Consider the following 18,418-nt stretch of genomic DNA (forward strand, 5'->3'; position numbering starts at 1 on the left):
CTGTTGGGTGTTTGTTTTAAATGGGAGCATTTGCCCACCGGTCTCCTGCGTTTCTGTGGGATGCTTTGACTCTGCCGTTGCACTCCTGTTTATTACGGCTTCCTGTGCGTTCATTGACCGCAATCCACCGTTCTTTGCTTTCTCCTCCTGTTTCTACTCTCCTAAGAGTATCTACGAGGGAAACTTTGGGTGTGGCTACTTAAAAGAGAGGCGAGCGTCGGGACTAGTGTTTTGTGAAAATACTACCTCAGTCTATAGAGCACTATTTGTGAGTTCTTCAGTGTTCTTTCTTCCTTTTGTTTTGATGGAGACTGCTAGAATGTGGGCTGGAACTTCTAATGCCATCAACGCTCTGGTGGAATGGTGTGGCATGCTTTTTAAACTTTCTTGCATGATTTCAGTTACTGTCCGTGTGTTTCTTTTGTGCTTGTTTTGTAAAAGTAACACTGCTGTAGCCAACTTTGGTGACTGCATCTGATGATGAGATGAACAAACCTGGTGAGTCATAAAGAAGCCACAGTGGTTCATCTCAGTGTGAGATGTAAATATTTTTTTTTGCAAGCTTTCAAAAAACTTCCTTAAATCTACTTTTTCCTCCTGACAAAACACAGGAGTGTCAGAACTTGGCTTTCCCTAAAGTGCAAGCCGTGGCCTCACGGATAGTCAGTGAAGACAGAAGTCCACCTGTCACCCTGGAAATTTACCTTCTCCCTCACTTTTTACCCAGAGCTTCTACGGGAGAAAAAAGCATATTGGGTTTGGGATTCAGCTTCTTTTAAGGAACTTACAGAATTTCCAGGAGTGGATAATTGAACATTTCTAACCCTTCTCTGGGAAGCTGATTCCGATCTCATTATGTCTGTTTCCTGGGGCCTTGATTCTCAGTACTGTTGGTGCTTTTAGCTGACAGTTATTCTGCCTTGCTTTGAGGTCAGAGAAGGTCACCAATGGCTTAGTCATCAGTCTAGAAAGTTATTCTTTCCAGACTGACTTAATTCAATAAATAGTGAGGTCCTTAAAGTTCTTTAGCCTTTGGATCTAATAGTGGTAGTGCTTTGCATTTTTGAAAAATTTCCATTTCTATTTCCACGTGCATTTTCAGTTTATTCTTATTAAAAAAAAAAAGAAGGGTGGGGCAAAACTTGAAGACTAGGTGTTCTGTCCCATTTTATAGCCAGGGAAATAAAGACCCAGACCCTGAAGGCTTTGCTGCGCTGTGGAGAGTCACAGAGGCAGGAAATGGTAACCATGGACGGGCTCCTCACTCTTAGCTTGTTCCTGTTAAAGGCATTTTAAAAGTCAAAATGAGACCACTGATGCATATGGCAACCATTCTCTGCCATGTTTTTATAAAATGACTTTGTTTTAGGCATTTCTTTAGTGGAAGATGGTCCTGTGAGCTGCTGCTGCTGCTGCAGAAGCTCCAATCTACAGCAGCTTTCCTCAGTTACTTCTCATTCTCTAACTCTTAGGAAATATTTCTGACCTTGTGTCAGGATTTTTTAATTGCTTTACATGATATTTAGGCCAGCCCCATGAAGACTCTTAGCTTCTACCTATTGAGAATACTTAATTTCCAACCCCAGGCATGTGTTACCACCACTGAGGCCATCTGCAAGCCCTTAGTGTTACAGGACTTTCTCCTCTGGGAAAGAGCTTCTTGACAATATAGACTGTCAGCACTTTGCCTCTTTCTTTTGATGAAATTTCAGGCTGAATTTGAACCTGGAACATGGAGGGTGTTCTCTGGCTCCCAGTGGCTGGCTTTACAGCCTGAGACTTAAATGGTAGCATACATTTGCTAAGCACCTTCTAGGGGCTCTACCTATATGGCTCACTTAGTCTCAGGCCCTCGTGATCACTTTCAGACAGCACATAGAGTGGGAGGGACTGAGGACAGACCCAAGGTCACAGGCAGAATTTAAACTCAGCTGTCTACTCCTTCCTAGTTTAGAGTATATTTGTTATCACTTCAAGTTTGTAAGTTCATAGAGCTGTCCATGAAGCTTATCTGAGATGAGTGTTCTATATACTTTCTACTTACTATATAAATATGCTAGCTGATGTGAAGACCACAGGGTGTGATGATGCCAGGTGCCATCTCACTTTTAAAAAGTACAGGTGGTATTACTTAAAAATCTTTTAAAAACAAAGCAGGGGCACCTGGCTGGTTTAGTTGGGAGAGTGTGTGAGTCTTGTTCTCAGGATTGTGAGTTCAAGTCCCACTGGGGGTAGAAATTACTTAAAAATCTTTTAAAAGTGCAGGTAGCTGTTACAGTGAATAGCCCAATGGCAGAATATGCAGTGACACCCAGGGCTCACTGTGGGCTCCTAGTGCAGTGGTGTGATCTGGCCTGCCTGTCCCTGAAGCCTATACAGCTTTACACGATCTCACAGTGCTCCGCTAGCACCCTGACCCACACCACGGCCTCTTTCCTCATTTTGCTTTCACTGATGCATGTTAGAATAATATATACACTTAGCCTAGATCACATCCATCCAAAGTGAAATTCAGAAAAGGTTTTTATGACACCTGAAGATGGTCAGTCCTCACACCTCAGGGCAGTGGTTCCCAGCCTCACCTACCCCGGCTCCCGGGGATCTGATGGGTCCCATTTTTAAAGCTCCACAGGCCACCTCAGTGTTCTGGCCTTTATGTCACATTAATTCCTTATGGCCAAATTTTTTTTATCTTCTCACCTGGCCCACCTGGCCACAGGAGACAGGGAAGCCAGTTGTCCATCTTTCTTCATTATGAAATCTGTTTAATGAAAACATAATAAAAAAGCAGTTTGTCATATGAAGTCCATAAAGGAGCTTACAGAACAACTTAGTCACCCTCTTGAAGCCAAGAAATCAATTAATTAAAAAAGTCGATAAAAGTAGAACAAAAAACCCATAATAGAACTTTAAAGCCAGGACAAACTTTCGAAGTGATATGATCAGAAGATGCCTCTGCATTTGATGCTTAGGAGAGAATGGGAGTGAAGTGGAGAAGGCCCACACCTGCTGTGGGTTTGCACAAAGAAGGAAGTAAAGTTGCATCTGCTAGGGTAGGATATGATCTGACTTGCGAGCAATTTGGGCATTGACAGCCCATTCATTTGTAGTTCAGATAAAACCTGTAGTGTGTTTATGGTTGATATTTTAGGGTTTTATTCAAGTAAAGGATAGTAAATAGAACCCTTTCTTAAAGTGTAACTCCTGGATTTTTCAAATCCCAAAGAAAAGAGGGCTGGGAGTAAAAAGAACAGTGATCCTAAAGGATTGTAGTAATCATAGAGGAAATACGTTTTGATATTTATAGATTAAAGGTTTATTCTCAGATAAAATCTTAGTCATAAAGAAGGATTTTATGTGCTAACAATCAGTTTTATTGGTTTTTTTGTGTCATTCTTGTTGGTGGTCTTCATTTAAAGATTTTTTTTTTGTTCTCATAAATTTTCATGTCATTAACCTTACAAAACTCATTGCATGTTTTATTAACCCTTGGTATATTCATTTTCTTCTGACTTGAAAGAGTAACCCATTAGAATTTAACCCTGATGTCTTGAAGAAGTCTGCAGTTCAGAAAGCTTTAAAGGTAAACTAAAGCTTCCCTTTGAAAAGTTAATTGAAACATATTGAAAGAGATGATGCTTTTTAACTCTCATGGGTCTATTGACAAATTGCCTCCCTACTAATGTAGTAGTTATCTAATTAGATGCTTTTTTGTTACCCAAGAGTTGTTAGTTAGAATTTGTCAACTGTGAAAATAAATTTTATAAAGTACCAATATGGTAAACTAGACTTCTGTCTTATTGGCCTTAGGCAGCAGTATCTAAGGTGGTTTTAAATCATCTGCATTTTATTTGGATTTAAATTTGTGAAAATGGTGAAATAGAAGATCTGTTTAAAAACTTAACCAATTTCTAGATTATGATTTCAAGATATTCCTTCCTTGTGCAGTGTGACTATCCATTTAGAAATCACCTCTTCCAATATGCTGAGTTAGGGCTGTCTCTGAGTTGGTTGCCTCATGGCTTTTGGTGCTGCTGGGTTTGGGTGACAGATCTTTTGAGAAGCTTTACATTTCGTTAAATGAGGTATATTGAAAACTAAGCTCCACTCCCTAAAACAACATGAACATGTATTTTCTGGCTAAATTGTTTTCTATGACTTACAGTGTTTTATTTCTCTCTGATTTCTTTGAATGTTTAAGGCTTAAATATTGGGGAGGGGATGGATTAAATGTAATTGTCTTAAGAAAATTCTATCCAAAGGAATCAGGAATGGCTTTTAATCAGCTTCATCTAGAAGAATAGTTCAGTTTTAAAAGAGAGGAAGACAAACAGTGTCTACTTTCCAATATAATATTTATTAAGCCCTTACCTACCCTGAGATGAGGTGTGGCCTAGCAGTGAATTACTCCTTTTCAGTACTAGTTGGCACAGCAGTTGAAGTAACTGCCCCCAGTACACTGGAAGGAATTAGATTGACAGTCTCTCTTCACCATTTCTGTGATATTGGAGGGTCATCGGCCAGCGAGACATTATGGTTGGAACGAAGGCTCTAGGTCATGTCTCGGTGTGAACACTTACCAATGTGACCTATGGCAAAATGTTCAATCGTCTGTTAATTAGAGACTGGTAATGATACGATCTTTTTTGGAGTATTGAGTAAGATTATGCATGTAAGAGAGCTTAGTGTAGCTATTGTTAGGACATCATTTCATTTAAACCTAACAAGGCTTTGGAAACTGTATTGTGTACATTTTTTAGACATGAAAACCAAAGTTCAAGTAGTTGAAATATGTATGTCTCAATCAATTGCAAACAGCTGAAATATAATTCAAGACAGTCTATCTTAAAAACTCATATTTTCGAGGTACCTGACTGGCTCAGTCAGTAAAGCATGTGATTCTCAATCTTGGGGCCGTGAGTTCAAACCTCCTTTGGGCGTGGAGCCTACTTAAAATTTAAAAACTAACAAAATAAAAATTCATGTTTTCATTATACTTGTATCTCTGACTCATGCTCATACATTTTAAATATTGAATCACGGTAGGAGACTTAGTGATTTAACCTTATTTCATGGAATCTAAAACATCATGCATTAAAAAATACACCATTATTTTATGTACTACTAAAAAAAGAGAGAAAAGGTCCAGTTAAGGTTTGATAGTGTTTATGTTTATTAGAAGAATTTTTAGGTTTAGGATAAATACAGATTTTTGTTACATCACATACAACAAAAGGAAAATAGAAGTAAAACAAATCAGTTAAAGTAAGAACAGCTATCTCACAATTGGGACCTGCTCAAAAATAAATACATAAAGTTACCAATTGTAAGTTGCATTCTGTTTTCAAGAGAGGTTAGAAAGTAAAAAAAAAAAAAAAAAAAAAAAAGATGTGTGTCTCAGAATTGATAAGGTATAGTAACTCAGGAATGAATGCCTGCTTTTTCAGAGATGAAGTAACTTACATTAACCGTGAAGTAGTTTTCTATATCAAAGCAGCTGATTTATCAGAAGGTGCAATAGCTTAAGTAAGACAATTTTATTTCCCTATAACAGAATCGTGACCCAGGGCTCTGCCGTTCTATACCTCTAGCCCAAAGTGGCACTGTGGAGGGCGGTCGCCCCTCATTGAAAGCCGGACTGTTATCTGGCCACATCCAGCTGCACGGGGAGTTCAGAAATAGAATTTTCAATTACAGAGCACTTGTGCTCTGCTGGAACTCCAGGGTTCCAGTATTAAAGGAAGGATTTAGGAGAAAAGTTAGTATTCTCTACCAGTAGTCTATAGCTTTGGATATTTTTTTTAACAATATTTATTTCATTTTGCAGAATTTATTCACATCAAAAAGATGAACCAGAAAATAAATTGTCACAGTATGTTTGGGCTAATAATATTTTATTTTGGTGATAATATTAATTCGATGCCTATTTTTATAATTGCTGCAGTGTTGAGGATCGACTCTGAAATTGTTTAAAAAACATTTTTATGACCTAATTAATTCCCACTAACACAGATATTTAACTTCATCTTGTGGGGCTAAGTTATAAATAAACCTCATGTCCCATATATGTTGTGTTTTACCGTGTTCTGTCACCTGTTTGCTAAAGTATGCTTCTTACCATTTTTTCTCATTCTGGGATATTTCTCATATTTATATCTGCTTAATTTAATGCAATTCTAGATTGATGTTTATTCTTCCAGTCAGAATTAACTTAGGAGCTGGTAAGCAAGATTTAATACCTGATAGCTACATGTTTGCACAGAAGGTACTCAGTTAAAAACATGAAGAGGTCTCTGATACTTTGTAGTATTTTTATTATTCCAACCAGGGAACTGTTCTGAATTGTACTCTACCTTTGCCCTTCCTCATGCTTTTCTGTTTCCATTCGCTGCAATTAATCATCCTCTTATCCCAGTAAGATAAGTTTTGAGAACTGGAATTAGCATTAAAGATTTTTTGGCAGATTCTGTTTTTCCAAAATAATTTGCTTTAAAAATGAAGGACTTTAACATTTAAAAAATGCATACAAACAGGAATTTTTTAAATTTATTTCATGGTAGATACAATTATGCTTCGGGATATACTCAGCAACTCTTTTCCAATTAAATTATTCCCAGATATTCCTTGTAACTGAAGTATCAGAAATAAATAGAAGTGATTATTAATATGAGCCAATAATCTCATTTTTAGTAAGCCCCATTTCAAGATGTATGCTTACTTATTTTCTCTTTTTTGTTTTTGTTTTTTTTTTTTTTTTTGGATAGTCAGGGAAGAAAATAAACAGCAATCCAAATCCTCTTGTGCAGATGTCAGTTGGACACAAGGCCCAGGAGAGCAAGGTAAAGCTGCCCACTAGTTTTCTGGGATGTCACTGTTGCCGGTCTCAGATGAGAACTGTTGTCAGCTGGCTGATGGTGTGGGCATGAGATCATTGATTTCCATATTTTCTCTTGTTTTCTCAAATCAGTCATCTCATAGTTAACCATACTTCTTTATTGGTCAACAAACACATTGTTCATTTTTAAAAATAGCATTAAAAATACATGTTTTTTGCTTAATTTTGTGAATGAATGACATAGGATAAATTTCTGAGTTTCCCTGGAATGCTCTTTTATTTTGTTGGAGAGATAATCAGCAGTCCTTAAAATTCAACAAACACAATTCTGCTTAAGAATTGAGAGGGTATTGCTGTTGCTGTAATGCCTTCCACTTTCCTAATATAAGAGAAAACATTTTGTGAATTATTTAAAGCTACAGGCTATTCACTTTTTTTTTTTAAAGATTTTATTCATTTATTCATCAGAGACACAGAGAGAGAGAGGCAGAGACAAGGCAGAGGGAGAAGCAGGCTCCATGCAGGGACCCTGATGTGGGACTTGATCCTGGGACTCCAGGATCACGCCCTGGGCCAAAAGCAGGCGCCAAACCGCTGAGCCACCCAGGAATGCCCCCATTGTTCACTTTTAAATGTTCACAATTTAGGAAGCTTCCTTACTTACCAGCATTTTGTAGTCCCTGGGGAAGAGGTAGGACAGCGGCCAGACAGAGCAATTGAGGTTGTCACTGGGATGGGCACACAGTTGGGATTTCATAACACTTCATTCCCCTGACCCACTCTGAAAACTTTGGACTGTACCCACCTTTGAACACTTTTCACAACTAATATGTAATAATACATGTTGAGTAAATAAATGTCTTGAAATTTAATTAAAGTTATCCTAAGCTTCCAAACACAGTAAATGAATAAACACAGTCTCAGTAGCCCTTTTCTGCAGAAAATATCACAGAGCTGATACTTGGTTATTTCTTTCAGATTCGATACAAAACCAATGAACCCGTGTGGGAAGAAAACTTCACCTTCTTCATCCACAATCCCAAGCGCCAGAACCTCCAAGTCGAGGTATTTTATTTACATTTTTAAATAGTTTCATTGAAATATAACCAACATAAAAGTTGCTGCACAGATCTAAAAAGTACAGTTTAGGGGACCCATCACTGTAATGGACATGTCTTTGTCAGATTTATCCCTAAGTATTTCATACTTTTTGACATGTAAATTCTTTTTTCAAATTTCAACTTTTGATTGCTTGTTTCTAGTATTTGAAATGCAACTGACTTTTTGTATATTGATATATTATTGTTCTGAGTTGTTCACATAACTTATTATGGATACTTTAGGGTTGTCTTCAATCTGGCAGTCATGTTTTCTGCTAATAGTGTCCTTTCTGCTTCTGTGTTTCTAATTTGGGTGCCTTTCATTTCCTTTTCTTGCCTGTCACCCTGCTGTGGCCCTCCCACCTCTGGAGTGAATAGTCCCCTCCACCTCCTTCCTGATCTTAAGGGGAGAGCCTCAGAGTTTCACCATGAAGTCTCTTAGGAAGTTTCCTTCCACTCCAGCTACTAACTAGTTTGCTGAGTGTTTTTTTAATGAATGGATGTTGAATTTTCTTAAAGGCTTTTCTACAGCTATTGAGATGATCATATGGTTTTTCGTTTTATGTTTGTAAATAGGGTGAAATATGTTGTTCATTCTCAAATGTTAAACCTTCCAAACCTATATATGGGGATAAGCTCCACTTGGTCATGATGGTCATAGGCGTGGAGCCTACTTAAAGAAACAAGGAAAACTGTGGGGAAAAAAACAACCTAACAGGAATAGTACCTGTTACAGAAATAATGCTGAAAGATTATTCAGGAGACAGAAATTACCATGCATTTATTTATTTTTTTAAAAGATTTTATTCATGAGAGACAGAGAGAGAGAGGCAGAGACACAGAGGGAGAAGCAGCTTCATGCAGGGAGCCTGACATGGGACTTGATCCCCGGTCTCCAGGATCCCACCCTGGGCCGAAGACGGTGCTAAACCGCTGAACCACCGAGGTTGCACATTACCATGGATTTAAGTGGATACTGTGAATTTTTGAAACAAGCAGGTAGATTTTGAATAGAGAATGCTTAAAAGGTACTTAGAAATGTTTTTCTCCAAAAGCAAGTATCACCAGTAGAAACTTGGTAGACATATCACTATGAATGTATATTTGTCATCCTTTTCACAGACTTTAAGACATTTCTCCCTAATCTTCAGATTTGAATAGACTACTGTCTCTTAACTCACGCTTCTAGTGGATTCCTTAAACACAGTATTGTCTCATGCTCATTGTAACTGTGTGATCAGGAGGTAGCAGGCACATGGGCTTGGGCACATTGTAACCTCACTTGTCACAGGATTCTGAGGGGTGGCCATGGTGTCCGTCGTTTATGAGAACCTACTTAGAAATGGTGGAAGTGTTTTTTAAAGATTGGATTTTAGATATTTATGCATTTTCTGTCTTTACCTTCAGAGCTAAGTGTGTTGTGTCGTGTGTCCTGCAGGTCAAAGATGAACAGCATCAGTGTTCTCTGGGGCATCTGAAGATCCCTCTCAGTCAGCTGCTTACCAGTGATGACATGACCATGAATCAGCGATTCCAACTCAGTAATTCAGGCCCCAACAGCACTCTAAAGATGAAGATTGCCCTCAGGGTACTGTCGTCTTCTGCATCATGTCCAGGAGTGGATGGGCTCGTGAACACTGCTCCCGAGTGTGGTAACAGGCATGGAACACTCGTGGATGGTGATCACGCACTTGTCTGGGAAGCAGGGAAACCACTGCTGGCAGCATCTCAGTGCCCAGGGGACATCCGCCCAAGTTGGTATTTCCAGATTGCTTAAGCAGACCAGGTTAAAATTTTAAAGGTCATTCAGGAGAGAAAATTTACTAAAACTCTACAGGGTGGTAGAAACTACAAACAAAAATTTTTTTTTTGTCCAAGATAGACAGTGATTCTTGTGTGCCTAAGGAAATACTCAAATAAAATAAAAATGCTAAAACTCACAGATTTTTTAAATGCAAATTAAAAAGAAGAATCCACTTTTAAAAAAATTAAAGCAAACTTAGTCTGTGGAGAATGCAGTGTACGTGGTCTCTTTCCACTTGGCCCCAACCCTGGGGATCAGCACAGTTTCTCCAGAAAGGCCTGCAGTGTCTCCAGGACTTAAATCATAGAGCCCTTTGAATCAAGAACCCTTTCTCTGCAAATCTGACTTTCCGTAAGAAGAAATGCAGACAGGCCATGAACATAAAGCTGTTTGCCACAGCTTCATTTTATAAAACTGGGAAAAGGTGACACTGTCACAGTAATGCCAGAGTGCAGGGTTTGTGGAATATAGGCTCTGCTCAGTGAGTGTGAGTATTGCACACTTGACATAGGAAAGCCAGCTAAAGCAAAGGGTCCGCATGCTCACACGAGCCTATGAGCATGAGGCCTGCTCCTGCATTGAGGCTGGTGTGTATGGAGGCCACTGGGGAAGATGTCCTTGCCTCTCATCCTCTCTTGGGGGCACTCAGCTCAGGTTTACCCAGCAGGGACATCGCTTCACAACTGTGCGAAAATGCGTGCAAATGGAAGAGGCTGAGGAGAAACACAGAAATGACATTTCATGATGAAAGTGTGATCCTTTGATTAGATTTCCTTTTCTAAACTGTAATACGGCATTGCTTCAGTAATAAGAGTTGTTGAACGTACTGACAGGTATCAGGCTGTCCTAGTGTCGCTGATTTTAATTTCATGTTCATTTCCACCTCTAGGTACTCCACCTCGAAAAGCAAGAAAGGTCTCCCAACCACCAACACTCAGCTCAAGTAAAACGACCTTCTGTTTCTAAAGAAGGGAGGAAAGTGTCTGTCAGATCTCATATGTCTGCATCACCAGGTTCTGGTGACAGCAGCACGGCCCCATGCACACCAGTCATTGGGAGCAGTGATAAGCCTGGTGTGGAAGACAGAGCCCAGCCTGTGGAGGCCAGCCCCCAGGGGCCCCGGGACCTGGGCAGGAGCTCCTCCAGCCTCCAGGCTGGTGCCACCTGCTCCCCAAGCCACATCTCCGTCAAGGAGCCCACCCCAAGCATCGCCTCTGACATATCACTGCCCATTGCCACCCAGGAGCTTCGGCAGAGGCTGCGGCAGCTGGAGAAGTAAGTAGACACGCTCTTTGTTCTTGTCAAGTCAGAGTACATGTCTCTCATGCTGCAAGGATGGAACATCGTCTTAAGTTAAAAGAACCTACAGTGGCCTTGGCCTTTTACTCAGAGTCTTTGACTTTTAAAATAAACCTGCCATTTTCTAGGACCTAATATTTGACTCATTTAAGGATCAGGAAGCAGTGGGATGGCAGGTTCCATGAATAGGAAAGGGTCCGAAGCTACAGCATTCCTGTCCTCATACCAGGAAGGCAGGACCCTGAGCTGATGTTTGCTGTTAGCCCTGCGATTGTATCTGTGCTCCCAGAAAGAGTCCTGTTTGCTCAGCATGGCACCACTAGCCCTATGTTATCTAGTCTCTGGATGCTTATTTAGGCTCCAGAGTCTTCAGAGGAGGAGGAAAATAGCTGACAGTTGTCACAGGCTTCAGACCTTAGCCTTTAGCTTTCAGCAGAAGGAATAAATGTGCACTTGGAAGCTACTATTTCTGTTTTTATTCTCAGAGGTGTGTTGAGGAATCAGAAATGGAGGCAGAGATAAAGGTTGTGCTCCTGAGTCTAGAGGGAGTATGCAGGTCTGTGATCCATACTCAGCACAATTTTCTCCTTCAGACTTTCTTGGGTTCACTATTTTGGGGGAAAAAAAAAAAAGCCAGTCCTTCCTCTCTTGCTTTAAAAGGAAATTGAATTTTAAATAAGAAAGTACTTTTTCTGGGGCACCTGGGTGGCTTGGTCAGTGAAGCACCTGCCTTTGCCTCAGGTCATGATCTCAGGGTCCTGGGATCAAGCCCCACATCGGGGTGGAGGGCTCCCTGCTCAGCATGGAGCCTGCTTCTCCCTCTGCCTCTGTCCCTCCCCCTGCTTGTGGTCTCTTTCACACACGAAGGCGCTCTCTCTTTCTCTCTCTCCAATGAATAAATCTTGAAAAAAAAAAAAAAAAAAGAAAGTACTTTTTCTCAGGAGCCAAATTTGGGGAGCAGCTGGGATAATCCTGGGGGGTGTTGCATCTTGAGAGTCTGTGCCTCACCCCTGAGAGAGAAAGCCAAGAGGTGGTGCTTCATCCAGGAGGCTGCCCATAAAAATCAGAGCAAGCAATGTGTGTGGGGCTCTGAGAAGACATATGTAGGTTTGGGTACAGATAGGCCAGACGTTGCTTTGCGGAGACCAAGGAATTATTAGGGGACCTCTGAGTCTCATTTTTACCATGGGCCTTAACTGAAAATGCTGTCAATGCTGAATAACTCAGTTATGTTGAAACCTTGTTTGAAACGTGAGCTCAGCTGGTTGATTCCAAGTTCAAAGTTTAAATTATTTTCAAGTCCATGGGTAATTTGGTTCCTTTTTGTGCCAGAGACACACACCCCTCAGTCCTGAGGAGAGCTGTAATTCTCTGCTTTGCTTCCCCAGTGGGATGACCCTGGGGCAGTCGCCCCTGGGGCAGATCCAGCTGACCATCCGGCACAGCTCACAGAGAAACAAGCTGGTGGTGGTCGTGCACTCCTGCAGGTGAGCTTGGGCACTAAACAGGTTGCAAAACACTTAGTTGTAGCCTCACCAACTAGGTGAACTTATTTTATCTTTAAAGAACAAAGTCATGAGATTATACCATAACCGTAGTATTCAGTGTTGTGTTCTTGATATTTGTTTCATAAGTATTTTATATTCATAGCCATTTTGGTTGCTTTGAAATACATTCTTGAGCTGCCATCCTGGATGTTTAAATTGTCCTATTATGTGTAACAAAGTAATGAACATATGTTTCTCTTCTTTAACTGTCTCTTTGGGATTAACCTTTCAGGAATAAGTTTATATCAATTCAAAGGATCCAGAAAACTTTATAGGATCATGTTGGTATTGCCAGTAGTCTCTGTAGACTGTTTCTGGAGCAAACCAGTTGACATTGGCACAGAGTGTACAGGCGTGCCTTTCCCACCCCCAGTCAGGACAGTTCATTGTTCAGTGTACTGATCTAGTAAGTGTAAGGACATGACAGTGTTGCTTTAATTTGTATTTGATTGGGATGCCTGGGTGGCTTAGCCGTTTAGTGACTGCCTTCGTCCCAGGGTGTGATCCTGGGGTCCCAGGATCAAGTCCCACACTGGGCCTCCTGCATGGAGCCTGCTTCTCTCTCTGCCTGTGTCTCTGCCTCTCTTTCTCTCTGTGTCTCTCATGAATAAATAAATAAAATCTTAAAAAATAATTTGTATTGGTTTAGTGATGATGATATGAAGCCAAATAAATAGTTCCCTTTTAGGAGACTTGTCCATCCCAGTAGAAGGTATGATGTTAAGGTATGACATAAGTATTTGCATCTTCTAAAAGGCTCTTAGAAGCCCAGGAGTTAAAGTGAGTGACATTTAGAAATACATATATAAATGTAGAGTTTAGTTTCATACCTGTTTATTGGCACCTTATGCATTCTTGCTATGAGATAATTTCACCAAATAGTCCCCTGACTGGATTTCCAAGGTGATCAGTAGGTGAATAATTTGAAGTAGTTGCTGATCATTAAATACTAGACTGTGTTTGGCTCAGACCAGTTGTCCTAGGACAAGAGCAGCATGAGCTGCACAAAGGAGGTGAGGGGTTCTGGTGAATGGAGGGTTTGTGGGCTGAGCAGCCCAAGCAGCCATACCCGTGGAATGTGGGTGTCCTTGCTGGGGTGTCCCAGCGGGTGCTTCCCTTAGCTGTGAGGCCCACCATTCTCCCTCAGGAGAGATGACAGCCAGGGTAAGTACCGTGGAAAGGGAAGCAGCACATTCTGCTCTGATGCCAGCAGAGGTAAGTGTCAGAATGTCCTCCAAATAAATACTGGGCTCAAGAAATGGAGGCAGAAGTCACCTCCGCCAACAAGCAAGCAGAGTATGAAGACAGGAGCACACTTTGCTCCTTTGTGCTGCTCAGCATTTTAGATAAATAGGAATTCAGAATAGTTAATTTGAATGTGACACTAATTACTATTTTCCTAGATTCTAATATTTAGTGTTCTCTGGTTTGTGTCATAAGAAATCTCATTGCCTTCTCTGAAGATGGCTCTGACCCATATGTCCGCATGTATTTGTTACCAGACAAGAGGAGATCAGGAAGGAGAAAAACACACGTGTCAAAGAAAACACTGAACCCTGTGTTTGACCAGAGGTATGGTGTTCACTGGTGAGGGGAGGGGGGCAGGAAGGCTGGATCAGTGCCTCTGAACCCCTGATGCATTCAAACCAGTGCTCTGTCAGGAAGTATCAATAAAAAGTCACACTAGCACCGTGGCTAAACTAAGAATTTAAAAATAAGTATATATTAATTTTTTTCTTCAGATTTTTATTTAATTTCTAGTTCATTGACATACAGTGCAGTATTGGTTTCAAGAGTAGAATTAGGTGGTTCATCACTTATATACAACACCCAGGGCTCAATTTTAAGTTTTATTATAAATAACAATAATTAACCTATAACATCTTAAAATACTCTTCTGAAAAACAGCTAGTTTCCAAAACAATAAAAAAAAGATAAAAAAAAGAAAAAAAAAATAGTAAAAATAAATAAATGGCATTATTTAACATTTTTGCAGATCTCTTTAATTCATGTCTTAATGAAGGTCCTATCTGCTTCTGCTGTCACTCTGATGTGCTCATCTCCAGAGAGGGCCTTGGGGGCTTGGGAGCCTCAGGAGCCACATTTAAATAAGCCTCAGTCTGTGCAAACTGGGTGCCTTACATTAGAGTCTCCATAGCTAAAAGTCCACCAGCATTTTGGGAAATAATAAAGTCAAATGGTGTCAATATCTGTCACTTCTGTTTACATTTATCTGTAAAAGGACTGGTCCTTTATCATATTTTCATGCCAACAGCTCTGTTTAACCGACAGAGACTGACAGGTGTGGGGCACCTGGGTGGCTCCATGGTTGAGGGTCTTTGTTCGACTTGTGACCCCTGGGTCCTGGAATCGAGTCCTGCATCAGGCTCCCTGCATGAATTCTGCTTCTCCCTCCTCCTATGTCTCTACCTCTCTCTGTGTATCTCTCATGAATAAATAAATAAAATATTAAAAAAAAAAAAAAGCTGACATGTGCACCAGATCCTGGTATGAGTGTGTCTTGACTGTGTTCTCATGAAGCCCCAGCATTTAAGGTTTCAGAAACCTGACCTGCCAGGTTCCTAGCTACTCTAAATCCGTGGACAAGCCGGCCACCTTCCAGCCATGTCCCTGTGGGGCTGGGGGCTCTTTGTCCCCTGGTTTACTAGAGACCCTACCTCACAATGGCCAGACACCAGCCAGCTTTGAGGACGTGGTTCCCTGCAAGCATTTTGGTTTGCAGCCTCTGACTTCAGCCATTAGAAAGTGCACTGGACATCTGTTCCCTTCTCTGAAGCTCTGTCACATAATACCTTCCTTCAGTTCACTCACCCAGGCTTTGTAATCACTGTTCTTTGGTTGTTAGGCCTGGATGAGAGAACTCATCTGCACTCCCTGCCGTGCCCTGTAACATCCACAGGCCCCATCGATAGGATGATGACGATGATGGAGGCTCAGGTGTGGATGTTCCAAGAACACCCCTCCCCATACATGAGGGCCTTTCCCCTACTTAGAGCCTCACATTTGGAAAATGATGGGAAAAATTTGTTTTTGAGTCTTTATGAAATGCCAAATCCAAACATTGAACAAAACTCAATTGTATAATAAAAACCAGCATAAGATTCAGAACTGTCTCATAAGCAGAAATGTCATTTTTAGTCATAGTAAAATACAACAAAGTTAAGGGGAAATTTAAGGAAGGTCCTCTTTTTTCCATGTCAGCTTTGATTTCAGTGTTTCATTACCAGAAGTACAGAGGAGAACGTTGGATGTAGCAGTAAAGAACAGCGGCGGCTTCCTGTCCAAAGATAAAGGGCTTCTTGGCAAGGTAAGTTTGAAAACTATCCTTGGTTAATTCCTATTTTTTTATAAATAGTAAACACTTAGCAAAAATGCATTTTTTTAGACCATACTTAAATAAGTGGAAAGGAGTGAGCTCCCTGTGTGATTAATGCTTATTTATAAAATAATAGACAAAGACTGTTGTCTTAAATCTGAGTACATTTTCAAGATTATTTTGTTTTCAATGTTTTTACATATTGATAGCATATATTCATCTAACAAATTAGTAGCTTTATTTCTCTGAATTTATTCTAGTTTTTGTGTAAATTCACACGTAATTCTTACACAAGATTGCATATTCTTTAATATTAAATGTACCCAGAGGTCAGGTTAGGAAAGAGGAGTTTTCAGCTATCGATAGCAGTTACCGACTGTTCATACCAGCTGTGCTGCCATGAGTGGCATGTGAGCCAGTATCCCAGTAAACTATCTGCACTGGTTCTTATCTGCATTTGGAGCCTGCTGGATACGGGGTGCAGCCCTTGGACCCAGTGACCCAGGGTCTCACACACGGAGGAGCGGGTTCCACTGCGGCAGGAGGAAAGGCCGGGAGGCTGGCGGAGGGTGAGTGGGGCTGCTCCACCCACTGCAGAAGATGTCGTTTGCCCCATAGGTCCTGGTGGGTCTGGCATCCGAAGAACTAGCCAAGGGTTGGACCCAGTGGTGAGTTCCCCACACAGACAAGCCTGGTGTGTTTGCTGCACAGCACTCTCCCCAGCTGACCTCACTTCTGTCCTCATCCCCTGTGCGCCCCTAGGTACGACCTCACGGAAGATGGCACGAGACCCCACGTGGTGACGTAGTCTGTGCCGATGTGAGGAGTCTGCTGCGCTGTGCCCTCCACCCTCTCACACGTGTATCAGGACTGCGTTTATAATTTCAGTGTATTTAGTTACATAAATCTTAATAGTTTTATAAGCCATGTTGACATTTTAGGCATATTTGGCCAATATTACCGTTAGATTTTGTATGTTTAATTTTCTGTAGTATTTCACCAGTTACTATAGTATGTAAAGGAGTAGCAGCTCATTACTGTGTCTCATAGAGCTGTGTGTCTGTCAGTCATGTCTACTAGGAAGCAGGTGTATGTACATGCTTTACTGTTGCCTTGTTTTGTACACACTGAGGTACATTATGCCATGTAAATAGACTATTTTTTATAATCTCTACATGCTGGTTTGAATTCTGAAGAAAATGGATTAAGGAAATATATTTTTTTCTTCTAAAATGTATTAAATTCTTATGACAGATAATCATTTTGTCTTTGCAGGATAAAGTTCTCAGTGACCAATTTTATGGTGTTTCTTTTTAAAAAGAAAAGCTGAAAGATTAAATATTAGTATACTTCTGCCCATCATGAATGATAAAAGTATTCAAAATATTACCAGTTTTATGAATGTAAAGATGTATTATTGAGAGTTAGTTGAAGTGCTTATAAGGAAAAGTGTGTAACTGAGTAATACAAAATACTAAGAGCATTGTCATGGTTCATAAATCATGGTGCACTAATTTGAAATTCTTTATGTAAAATGAAATGTCTTAAGTTTATTTTTAATTGCTTGATATAACTTATTCCTAAATAGTACACAAATACATAATTATACTTCCTAAAATATAATACAGATTTTCCATGTTAGCAGTTAGGCTGCCTGTAATAGTCAGTCATGAGCTTGTTGATTTTCAGTGTTGTCCCAGCCTGTGAAGACAGGCTCACGGGATCACCATAAAGTTTGTGGGCTAGATCTGAGGAAGCAGGTAGAAGGTGGTTTAAACACCAACAGCTCATTGATTTGTCCATCAGTGTGACATCGTACATTGGACCCCCTGCACGGCGCTCAGCTTCTGGCCCCTGCACAGAGGGCCAGAGCGTTCCAGCATGGCGGCTATTGACTTGTAAATAACCTTTTCCTGGGTCTCCTCATTTATGCCATGAGTGACCTCAGTATTGGGATATTGTTATATCGTTTTTATTTTGTAATTTTTTTTCCTTTTTTGGATTACTGTAGCATGTTTTATATACTCGAGTCCCAAACTTCTTGGGGGATGAGTTTCTGCAGCAGTGTTGTAAGCTGTGCACGTCTATGAGAAACGGATGCAGAAAGAGTTTTAAATATTTTAAGCTGTATGATGCAAATGACTTCCTTAACCATAAGAACATTCTAGAATCATATCTGACTATATCGGGGGGATAGAGCTTTGTGACTGAAATTGGAGATCTTACCATAAATCGTCTCATGGACTCATGGACTGCTCATATGACCAAACATACCAAAGTGCCTGTGGTGGACGCTGATTGTTACTTCTGCACACTTCTGCCTTCCAGCAGATTTTTAGGTTTGTTTTGATTTACCCTTGGAGCCAGGGGTTTATTTATAATGGAGTCTATAGTTCACAACACATTTCATGTAATCATAAAGACTAGTATAATCTCATTGTTTCCTATTTAATGAAGCCTCACTATAAACCATTTCCAATGTTAATGTACAGGAGG

At 40.5% G+C, this 18,418-nt stretch overlaps 1 protein-coding gene across 5 annotated transcripts in view; it reads left to right on the forward strand.

The window, feature by feature from the left end:
- ESYT2 (extended synaptotagmin 2) overlaps window positions 1–18,418 on the forward strand; it is an 81,949-nt gene that overhangs the window by 61,850 nt on the left and 1,681 nt on the right. For 2 of the 5 annotated variants that reach the window (XM_041751783.1, XM_041751785.1), the window contains exons 14-24: window positions 167–268; window positions 3,521–3,583; window positions 6,765–6,839; window positions 7,814–7,900; window positions 9,374–9,523; window positions 10,629–11,014; window positions 12,427–12,525; window positions 14,026–14,157; window positions 15,808–15,913; window positions 16,541–16,590; window positions 16,685–18,261. In XM_041751783.1, coding sequence (XP_041607717.1) covers window positions 167–268; window positions 3,521–3,583; window positions 6,765–6,839; window positions 7,814–7,900; window positions 9,374–9,523; window positions 10,629–11,014; window positions 12,427–12,525; window positions 14,026–14,157; window positions 15,808–15,913; window positions 16,541–16,590; window positions 16,685–16,730 — 1,296 coding nt within the window. In that variant the 3' untranslated portion in view covers window positions 16,731–18,261. Of the gene's footprint in view, window positions 1–166; window positions 269–3,520; window positions 3,584–6,764; window positions 6,840–7,813; window positions 7,901–9,373; window positions 9,524–10,628; window positions 11,015–12,426; window positions 12,526–14,025; window positions 14,158–15,807; window positions 15,914–16,540; window positions 16,591–16,684; window positions 18,385–18,418 lie in introns of those variants that run through there. The other 3 variants (XM_041751784.1, XM_041751786.1, XM_041751787.1) reach the window with 3 other exon arrangements.

This window comes from Vulpes lagopus, chromosome 4 (genome assembly GCF_018345385.1).
Source record: "Vulpes lagopus strain Blue_001 chromosome 4, ASM1834538v1, whole genome shotgun sequence".
Lineage (NCBI taxonomy): Eukaryota > Metazoa > Chordata > Mammalia > Carnivora > Canidae > Vulpes > Vulpes lagopus.